Genomic DNA, 10,966 nt, shown 5'->3' with positions numbered 1-10,966 from the left:
GTACACCTAATTGATGTAATTTAATTAAATATCCGACAGATATCCTTAAATTAATTAATCAACATTTATTTACTTCAGTATCTGATAAAGCATGATGAAAAACCGTAACATACAAAAATTGGTAACAATACTAAACTGTACATCCCTAGTAAAATTAAAAACAAAACGATTTTTTTCCTAGTCTATGTTCGAATTCGGGTCGGTGTGGAGTAAATACCACTTTGTTTATTTATATTTTAAGGAATTGCAAAAAAACGCGTGATCATTTACGCGTATTGATTTTCACTTTCATCATGAAATAAAAGGACACGCTAGCCAAGATGTCCAATCAAGTAGGTGCGTTCGTTGCGGGGCTGAAGTCCCGGAACGTGGATGTTCAAATCAAGACAGCCCGAGAGCTCTATCATTTTGCTAAGACGGAGCTCCGGGAAGTCCCACAAGAGGAGCTCACACAATTTCTCGATGAATTCAATCACCAGATATTTGAGATGGTATCCAGTAACGACGTCCACGAAAAGAAAGGAGGTGTTTTAGCTATAGGTAAAAAAATAGATGATCCTCATGATTATTTTCAACTTTTCAAGTTTTATGGATTTAACTTAGTTACATAAACGTTTTTGATTTTAGTATGTCTCATCGGCGGTGATTGCGATACTACCAAAACCCGTATCACAAGATTTGCAAACTACCTTCGCAACTTACTGCCTTCGTCTGATGTGGGTGTGATGGAACTGGCCGCTAAGACGGTCGGCCGGCTCGCCACAGTGTCCGGCGTCAAACGAGCTGAGTACGTCGAGTTTGAAGTCAAAAGAGCATTTGAGTGGTTGTCTGAAGAGAGGAATGAAGGCAGGCGCCACTCAGCTGTATTACTATTAAAGGAGTTAGCTATAGCTATGCCCACATACTTCTACCAGCAAGTTTCAGGCTTCTTTGATCACATCTTGGTAGCACTAAAGGACCCAAAGCCACAAATCCGTGAGGCTGCAGCAAAAGCATTAAGAGCAGGCCTAGTGGTGACAGCTCAAAGAGAAACAGCTAAGCAGTCAACTGCCAAGCCTCAGTGGTACATGCAGTGCTATGAAGAAGCTATGCTGTCATTTGAGGATATTCCTTTGAAAGAAAAGGGAATGACTAAAGAGGACAGAGTCCATGGAGGGCTATTGATCTTAAATGAGCTGCTCCGATGCTCTAATGCTGTTTGGGAGAAGAAGTACTCTTATCTTATGCAAAGTCTGGACACAATGAAGGATATTACAGTATCCGATGATATAATATTTATAAGCACAAAGTTGCACAGTCCGTCGGTCAAAAGAGGCTACCTGTGTGACGGGTTCAAGACTGAGAATGTGACCTACCCAGTTCCTATCTATGAATCTGAAGTCTGTCGTAAACTACTCACTGAAAAGTTTGAAAAACTCTGCAGAGGTAAGATATTTACAACAATATTTTATTGAATTGTCTTTTTATTATTATTCAAGTAGGTATATGAAGCTAAACATATCTTGGTTCTCATATCACTTAAGGTCAAAGAGCAAATTGTTGTGATATTGTGTGGTGAATCATAATTTGCAGGTTCATTATGTTTAAAAAATGGAATTATAGGCATGAAAGATGACATAGCACAGTTAAAATTATTTGCTGAAATCTTTAGGGAAATTATGTTTATTATCTCAACCCTTTATATTATGTTCTATGCACTGTTTAATTTGAATAATGAAATCTTTGGTTTCCATTGCTGTAACTAATACATAATGTGTTATAATTTCAGATGTAATGAGTCAGCGCATCCTTAAAACACAAGGAGTCCCACAAATCCTTTTGGTCATAATACCAAGGCTAGCTGCTTTCAACAAAAACTATTTCCTTGACAAATACCTCATATCTACAATGAACTACTTGATCTCTTGCCTTCGGAGTAGAGAGAAAGATAGGAATATGGCCTTTACCACATTAGGTCTCATGGCTGCTGCTCTTGAAAATGATATAAAGAAGTACATACCTAGCATAATGGAAGTTATTAAACAAACATTGCCTATCAGGGACTCACAGACCAAAAAGAGAGTGTGGATTGATCCCTCAATTTTTGCCTGCATAACACTATTGGGGAGTGCTGTCAAAGATCTAGTTTTAACAGATATCAAAGAATTATTAGATGCCATGTTTGCTACAGGCCTAAGTCCATCCCTGACTATTTGCTTAAGGGAGTTGAGTAACAACCTTCCTTCTTTAAGAACAGAAATATCTGAAGGACTCTTAAATATGCTTTCCCTTGTCTTAAGAAATAAACCATTCTTACATCCAGGAGTTCCAAGGAGTTTGGAACAGCAGATGAGTAACATGAGTTTGGTGATGGAACCTCAAGATACTGCCAGCATTGTACTGGCATTAAGAACACTTGGGACTTTCAATTTTGAGGGCCAACACAGCTTGCTAACATTCGTAAGACGTTGTGCCGACCACTTCTTACAGAGTGACCAACAGGAAATTAGACTAGAGGCTGTCAAAACTGCTGCCAAGCTGTTAGCTGATGCTACAGTCAGAACTATGAAAACACCTTCGAGGACACTAACACTGCTGACAGCAGAAGTTATTGGCAAGTTATTAGTTGTTACAGTTACTGATCCTGATTATGAAGTTCGCTACTGGGTTTTAGAATCACTGTACAATATATTTGACATCCATTTGGCTCAAATTGAGAATTTGAGCTTCCTTTTTATGGCTATGAATGATGAGCACTTGGCTATAAGAGAGCTGGCAATTTGTACTGTTGGTCGTTTGAGTGTGGTCAATCCTGCGTATGTCATGCCAGGGCTTCGAAAGACCCTGATACAGTACCTCACAGAGCTTGAACATTCCGGCATGAGCAGGAACAAAGAGCAGGCAGCCAGGATGTTAGATAATCTAATCCGGCACGCGCCCAAGCTCGTGAAGCCGTACATGGAGACAATTCTTAATGTTCTTGTACCAAAACTCAAAGAATCAGATTCCAATCCTGGAGTAGTCATAAGTGTATTAAAAGCCGTCGGAGACTTGGCCGACGTCCACGGCGATAACAGCGGACTTAAGAAATGGCTTCCAGAACTTCTGAGCATTCTTCTAGAATTGTTATCAGAAGCAAGTGCGACGGAAAAGAGGAGTGTTGCTCTTTGGGCGTTTGGCCAACTAATCAGTGCCACTGGATATGTGGTGGCTCCCTATACTGAGTATCCTACTCTAATGGACGTCCTCTTGAACTTCCTCAAGACTGAACAGCAACCTAAAGATAGGAGAGAAACTATTCGTGTTTTGGGATTGTTAGGTGCCTTGGATCCTTATAAACATAAGATAACTAGAGGTCTGATTGGCGAGCAGCCTGACTCTAGCTTAGTGCCAGTTGCAGATAGCAAAGCAGAAGAAAATAATTTCGATATGACCACAAGTGAAATGTTAGTGAACATGTCTTCCCCTGTTCTGGATGAGTACTATCCAGCCATAGTGATATCTACACTTATGAGGATTCTCAGAGACCCGACACTGCAGCAACATCACACGAGTGTAGTTCAAGCAGTTACCTTCATCTTCCAGTCTTTGGGTATAAAGTGCGTGCCATATATTTCCCGCGTCACACCCACTCTTCTTTTCGTAGCGAGAGCGACCGACAACAATAATTTCAGAGAATTCCTGTTTACTCAATTGGCGAGGCTAATTGCTATAGTGAAGCAGCACATTCGTAATTATTTAGACAAGATATTTGACCTCATCAGGGAGTTTTGGACACCGAATAGTCCTTTCCAGCCAACTTTAATCTTACTCGTTGAGTATATCGCTGTGGCGCTAGGTTCAGAGTTTAAGGTATATCTACCTCAGCTGATGCCGCAGATACTGCGTGTTCTCGCGCACGACACCAGCAAAGATAGAATTGTGACTGAAAAACTGCTATATGCCCTTCAAAAGTTTGAAGATAACTTGGATGATTATATGCATTTAGTGATACCGTCAATCGTAAAGTTGTTTGACGCGTCAGATTGCCCAATAAATGTGGCCAAAGTAGCTATGGAGACAGTTGACTATCTGTCTGATTCTTTGAACTACAGTGAGCTGGTGTCGAGAATAATTCACCCTCTAGTGAGGAGCCTGGACACGTGCGCGGCGCTGCGCCCCACTGCCATGGACACGCTGTGTGCTCTGATAGTCCAATTGGGACGCAAGTTCACTGATTTCATACCGCTGGTTCAAAAAGTGGTGGTGAAACATAAGATTCAACATCAAAATTATGAATTACTGCTCTCTCGGATGCAGTCTAGTCAAACTTTGGCAATGGATGAGTTTCTGCAGAGCACTAGGCGGAAACCGAGGAATCATACTCAAGAGGTACAAAATTTTTTACACTTCTATACCTACAAATGCTTGGAAACCTACTGACTTTCAATGTAATCTTTATGTTTTCAGCCACGTATAGGATATAACTGCGACACATCGCAATCGATCCGCAAGTTATGCGTGAACGCTCACAACTTGAAGCTGGCATGGACGGTCAGCAGCCGCGTGTCCAAGGACGACTGGCTCGAGTGGCTGAGGAGGTTCAGCATCGGTCTACTCACTGAGTCACATAGTCCTGCTCTTAGGTAGGTTTCAGTACATTACGTTACTAGTTGTTTCTCGTAGAAGTTCTTCGCGGTCTTGGTTGAGAAGTGCCTCATAAAAGATATAATTAGCTATTAGCCTCAATAAATCAGCTATTTAATAATTTATTTATTTATTTATACGTATCTAATATGCGTCTTATGTGAGCAATTGATGATTGCGAACGCGAACTCGCCCACATAAGACAATGCCTTAGCACGTTGTAACACACATCACACCCAGCAGACTATAGATTTTTCATAGACATAAAAAATCTGCTATTGATTGAAGGTTAGGAAGTAACGAATAAATTATTTAAACTTATAGGGCATGTCTGGCGCTAGCTCACAACTACTCGCAACTTCTCCGCGACTTATTCAACGCTGCGTTCGTGTCATGTTGGACGGAGCTAGACAAGACCTCTCGGGCCGAGCTGTCGAATGCTCTTGAACAAGCTCTGACGGCGCCCGACGCGCCCGAACTCGCGCATACCGTGCTCAACTTAGCGGAGTTCATGGAGCACTGTGAGGGTGGTACCCTGCCTATATCTACACACCTGCTTGGGGAAAGAGCTATGCATTGCAGAGCTTACGCCAAAGCGCTGCACTATAAGGTAATATTTATTTAATTTATTTATTGCAAAATATATAAAGTTACATAAATGCATCCTTATCCTATATATTTAGGTATACATGCCCTGTTAGGACGCAGCAAATTAACTTAAAACTAAATAAGTCGGTACATAGAATTCTGTATTAGGTAAATTTTACATTATTGTATAAAATAGCAATACAGTTTATTATTATGTATTATTATTCTTACAGACTATTTATTTAATTGTTAAAGAACGAATTTAATTGCTTAACATTTTGCTACAGGAAGAAGAATTCCGCAACGGCGCGACATCTCAAGTCGTGGAAGCTCTGATCCACATCAACAACAAGCTGCAACAGAAGGAAGCCGCAGAGGGACTCCTAGAGCGAGTGATGGCACAACGAGAAGCTGGAGATGCTACTCTCAAGGTCCAAATAAGATGGTATGAGAAACTACACAACTGGGAGAAAGCTCTCGACCTCTACGGAGAGAAGCTAAACGAGGATGTAGCTGATATGGACTCATATCTCGGTGAGTTGCGCTGTTTCGAAGCTTTGGGAGAATGGGTCGAGCTTTACAATACAGTCTCCAAAAAATGGGTCAAAATGAGCAACGAGGAGAGATTCAAAGCGGCGAGACTCGCAGCTGCGGCCGCATGGGGATTGAACGAATGGGATTCAATGGCGAAATATGTCAGATTCCTGCCAGAAAACACTCAGGACGGTGCTTTCTATCGCGCAGTACTTAACATTCACAATGGAGAATTTGATCTGTCCAAACAATACATAGATCAAGCGCGCACGTTGTTGGATTCCGAACTGACTGCCGTAGCTGGAGAGAGTTACCAGCGAGCATACGGAGCTCTAGTAAATGCTCAGCTTTTGGCGGAGCTTGAAGAAGTAATCACTTACAAGTCTGTCATGGAGAGAAGAGAGTCCATCCGACAGGCGTGGTGGACCAGGCTGCAGGGCGGACAAAGATTGGTAGAAGACTGGCGCAGAATACTGCAGGTGCGCAGCCTGGTGCTAACTCCTCAAGAAGACATGGCCACGTGGCTCAAATTCGCTTCCCTCTGCAGAAAGAGCGGAGCGCCGCGCCAGGCGCATAAGACTTTAGTGATGTTGTTGGGAACCGACCCCAGCCAGAACAGAGATATGCCACTGCCCACACATGAGCCGAGACTAACACTGGCTTATGCTAAGCACTTGTGGGTAGCTGGTGATAAGCAGCTGGCTTACGATCAGCTACAGCGGTACGTGGACACCACGGAGACGGGTGACGCAGAGCACTGCCGCCTCCTCGCTCGCTGCCACTTGAAGTTGGGATCGTGGTGCGAGTCTCTGCTGGGCATAAACGAGCTCTCCATCCCAGAAATCCTGCGCAACTATGAGGCCGCCACCGACTTGTCTTCTGATTGGTACAAAGCTTGGCACGCTTGGGCTTACATGAACTTTGAGACAGTACTTTTCTATAAACACCAGGACGCGAACATTACTGGAGGACAAACAGAGCGCAGACCTTCGCCCGAATGTATTCAGCAGCATACCGTGCCCGCTGTCGAAGGATTTTTCAAATCTATTAAACTATCTCACGGCAGTTCGCTACAAGACACTCTCAGATTGCTGACGCTGTGGTTTGACTACGGCCACTATCCCGCCGTTCACGAAGCGCTCGTAGAAGGCATTAGGACTATTGAAATAAACGTCTGGCTTCAAGTGATCCCTCAACTGATAGCTAGAATAGACACGCCGAGAGCGCTCGTTGGCAAGTTGATCCATTCTCTGTTAATTGATATCGGAAAATCTCATCCTCAAGCTCTAGTTTATCCGCTGACGGTGGCGTCGAAGTCGTCGTTCATCGCTCGGAAGAATGCAGCCAATCAGATTCTGAAATCAATGTGCACCCATTCTAGTAACTTAGTGAACCAAGCCGCGATGATATCGGAGGAGCTCATCCGCGTGGCGATCCTGTGGCACGAGCAGTGGCACGAGGCTCTGGAGGAGGCTTCAAGGTTATATTTCAGCGAGAACAACGTGAATGCGATGTTCAAGACGTTGGAACCTCTCCACGCGATGCTGGAGCGAGGCCCGCAGACGCTGAAGGAGGTGTCCTTCAGCCAGGCGTACGGACGAGATCTGAATGAAGCGCAAGAGTGGTGCAACCGGTACAAGGTAAGAATATCTCCTACTTTTTACATTCTCTGCTTCATGCAGCTATCGTTCATTCATCGGTTTTGTGTAAGACTGTTTTAATGTACGATGTGTTCCCAGGAATCGGGCCTGGTCCGCGACTTGAACCAGGCATGGGACCTGTACTACCACGTGTTCCGACGCATCAGCCGGCAGCTGCCGCAGCTGACGTCGCTGGAGCTGCAGTACGTGAGTCCGCGGCTGCTGAACTGCCGCGACCTGGAGCTGGCCGTGCCCGGCTCCTACGTGCCCGACCAGGACCTCATTCGCATCGCGCATATACAGAGCAGTTTGCAGGTCAGCGTCTTTAAATACATATTCGAATTGTTTTACGATATCTACCTATAGTAAACCGTCCTAACTTGATTCTTTCTTTGGAATTTGCTTCTTATAAATAATAGTATTATCTGTGTGTAAACGCAACGTAAGACGACCACCAATGAGGTTTGGTGTACGATTTGACGAAATTCGCAGCCGCTCCCATCCGGTCCGTTTAGAAATCAATAAAATTATGTGTTAACTGTTTCCAACATTTCTATCATATTTGTAGGATTCACATCTAAGCTTGAAATTCTTAATTTTAAGTGCTGTTTACGCTATCCCAACCACAGGTGATAACGTCAAAGCAGCGTCCTCGTCGCCTCTGCATCCGCGGCTCCAACGGCAAGGACTACATATTCCTGCTGAAAGGTCACGAGGACCTGCGACAAGACGAGCGAGTCATGCAGCTGTTCGGCCTGGTCAACACGTTGCTGCAAGCTGACCCTGACACCTTCCGAAGAGACCTCGCCATACAGAGATATGCCGTCATCCCGCTGTCCACCAACTCCGGCCTCATTGGATGGGTGCCACATTGTGATACCCTGCATTCGTTAATTAGGTATGTTTAACTCATATCGGGGATAAAACTGCTGTCATATTTATTATTATTCTTTATTTACTTATTCCCCGCGATTTCGCTCGCGTCCCGAGGCATCTTCGATGTGTACTTGTGAGATGACGTTAGATTTCATCAATATCTTTTCACGTAATATAAGTATAATTCTTTAATAATAATAGTAAACAACTTTGTCTATTGAAGGGATTACAGAGAGAAGAGAAAGTGCTTGTTGAACATTGAACACAGAATCATGCAGAGGATGGCATCGGATCTCGATAAACTGATGTTGATGCAAAAGGTTAGTATTATTCTTGGCTTAAACAATTATTTATTTGGAAAATTGAATTAATTTAGGTAACTTTGACTCAGGTGGAAGTATTTGAGCACGCTCTAGAACACACAGCAGGAGATGACTTAGCCAAGTTACTTTGGCTAAAGAGTCCGTCTTCTGAGGTGTGGTTCGAGCGTCGCACGAACTACACGCGCTCTCTGGCCGTCATGAGCATGGTGGGGTACATCCTGGGCCTCGGAGACCGACACCCCTCCAACATCATGCTCGACAGAGTCACAGGGAAATTCCTCCACATCGACTTCGGAGACTGCTTCGAAGTTGCCGTCACAAGAGACAAGTTCCCAGAGAAAATCCCATTCAGGTTAACCAGGATGCTCATCAATGCTATGGAGGTAAGATTGTTAAATGATACGTTCAATACCTATGATAAAATTATGACCAACAATGAATTAGCACATGGATTACTTATCGATTAAATCGGTGTTACCCAAAATAGATAAAGCTTAATCAATTCGATCCCTAGATATGCCACAGATAATCTTGGCCAAGGTTAACGAAATTTTGTTATAGATAATAATCATGTTTTTATATGCACTTGTAATTTGATGTTTTCTATGCACTTCATATGCAATTAATTATTTTTCTTTAGATAACGATATTATCTTGAGTTATATAAGTTTAAAATGCATATTTATCATGATGATGAAATTAATTTACCTAAAAGTAAACAAAAGGTTTTCATATCTAATTTTTTAAATGTAGCTGTATATTTACAAATTATTTGACTTCTAGGTAACCGGCATTGAAGGTACATATCGTCGCACGTGTGAATCTGTCATGGAGGTGTTACACCGTCACAAGGACAGCGTGATGGCGGTACTAGAAGCCTTCGTGTACGACCCGCTGCTCAACTGGAGGCTCATCGACGCCGGCCGCCGGTCCCGTGCCGACGCCGACCTCTGTTCTACCTCCGACCCTGCATCATCACCACAACCCAGCAGAAGTCGCGTACACATAGGCTTGAATGACGCTCTTGACCAACCAGCTGAGACTAACTTAAACAAGCGAGCACTAGCTATTGTCAATCGAGTTCGCGACAAGTTGACTGGTCGCGATTTCCCACATATTGATGAGATCGTGTCGGTGCAGAAGCAAGTAGATCTGCTCATACAACAGGCGACCAGCAATGAGAACCTCTGCCAGTGCTATGTAGGGTGGTGCCCATTCTGGTGAACCGTCACCAAAGAGTATACTCTCATACTTATTGTACTATAGTTTTATTACAATAAGTCTAGATATTCATTTTAGTGTAAAGCACCGCTTTTTATCATCTATATGTAAGGAGGGGAATGATAGTCGTTGGATCCAGTGCTGATGGTAGCTCAATCGGGTTTTGGATGGTATGAAGAATATCTAATAACTCTTTTACACGGTATTTATTGTGACCAACAATTAATTGCGATTATGTATAATATTGATAATTGTATTTTGACCATTGCAAGGACACAGGTATGAATAGTCTTATGCAACGCAATTTACCTACTATTTAATCAATTTAAATTAACTGGTTTTTTTTTATTATTATCGCGATATAAATGCATTTGTGTCATCTAAGGCTATTTATATCGACTTCAATTTTCAACAACTTCATATCGGGTGTGTCGTTCATAATCACATTAAATGAAATGCGTTATACAAGGTGTTGATTTGCATTTGTGCCATAGTTCAGGAGGAGGACATACAATACGTAAATAATCGATTGGAATTACAGTAGATGGGAAATAACTAATATGCACTGTTTTTTTTGTCATTGTAATGTTGTGGTATTTCCGAAGTAATCCAATTTTATGAATGAAATTTATGAGTGATCGTTGCGTATGCTTTGTGTTTGCGCTTGTGTGAGCGTGCAGCACGGTTTTAAGGCCAGTAACATACGCGCCAAGTTTAAATAAGGCTAGATGACATCTACGGAATTCCGAAAAAAAATTAAAGAAAAAAAAATACGTACCAATTTTTTTATTGATTTGGGTCGAGAATCATTAGCATAATTACCTCCTTGAATATGGCACGGATACAAATCAACAGCTTGTATATGTCCATTGACACAAAGAAAAAATAAAAATACGTAAAAATAAAAAAATGAATTTTTCAAACAAAGTAAATAGGATAAAAATGTGCGAAAATTAGAACACCATATAACAGTCAGTCATTACAAACAATTGAAATTCGCCCTTGAAATCTGACAGCTGTCAACTGATCGAAACATTCGATACTCCTAACTTTATCTCTGCTTTACACATGATGTTGTAAATTATGAAAACGAAAAATGACTCCCGTGGTTAAACCAATCAATGGATTAGGTTATTTTTTTTACAATTCGCCATAGAATATCATAAAGTATATGTGATA

At 42.3% G+C, this 10,966-nt stretch overlaps 1 protein-coding gene across 2 annotated transcripts; it reads left to right on the top strand.

Moving 5' to 3' along the window:
• Positions 1 to 198: 198 nt before the first annotated feature.
• Positions 199 to 10,166, top strand: LOC124638839 (serine/threonine-protein kinase mTOR). Of its 2 annotated transcripts, none has more exons than XM_047175962.1 (11): positions 199 to 540; positions 628 to 1,425; positions 1,769 to 4,350; positions 4,429 to 4,604; positions 4,930 to 5,215; positions 5,481 to 7,367; positions 7,467 to 7,682; positions 7,997 to 8,265; positions 8,476 to 8,563; positions 8,635 to 8,949; positions 9,350 to 10,166. In XM_047175962.1, the coding sequence occupies exons 1-11, from the start codon at positions 321 to 323 to the stop codon at positions 9,788 to 9,790; spliced, it is 7,278 nt and encodes a 2,425-aa protein (XP_047031918.1). In that variant the 5' UTR covers positions 199 to 320; the 3' UTR covers positions 9,791 to 10,166. The 2 variants fall into 2 exon arrangements, with proteins under 2 accessions (XP_047031918.1, XP_047031917.1); XM_047175961.1 differs by having other exon boundaries at positions 8,467 to 8,563.
• The last annotated feature ends 800 nt before the right edge of the window (positions 10,167 to 10,966 follow it).

Source organism: Helicoverpa zea, chromosome 18 (assembly GCF_022581195.2).
Source record: "Helicoverpa zea isolate HzStark_Cry1AcR chromosome 18, ilHelZeax1.1, whole genome shotgun sequence".
NCBI classification, from domain to species: domain Eukaryota; kingdom Metazoa; phylum Arthropoda; class Insecta; order Lepidoptera; family Noctuidae; genus Helicoverpa; species Helicoverpa zea.
Note: the sequence above shows the minus strand (reverse complement) of the source record. Positions and strands in the feature narration are given on the sequence as shown.

What these genes read in the sequence shown, in the direction of transcription:
- LOC124638839 (XM_047175961.1), top strand. Translation starts at nt 321, where the DNA reads ATGTCCAATCAAGTAGGTGCGTTCGTTGCGGGGCTGAAGTCCCGGAAC. An exon ending in AGGAGGTGTTTTAGCTATAG is followed by an intron (nt 541 to 627) that starts GTAAAAAAATAG and finishes TTTTGATTTTAG; the next exon opens with TATGTCTCATCGGCGGTGAT. An exon ending in TGCTCATCAATGCTATGGAG is followed by an intron (nt 8,950 to 9,349) that starts GTAAGATTGTTA and finishes TTTGACTTCTAG; the next exon opens with GTAACCGGCATTGAAGGTAC.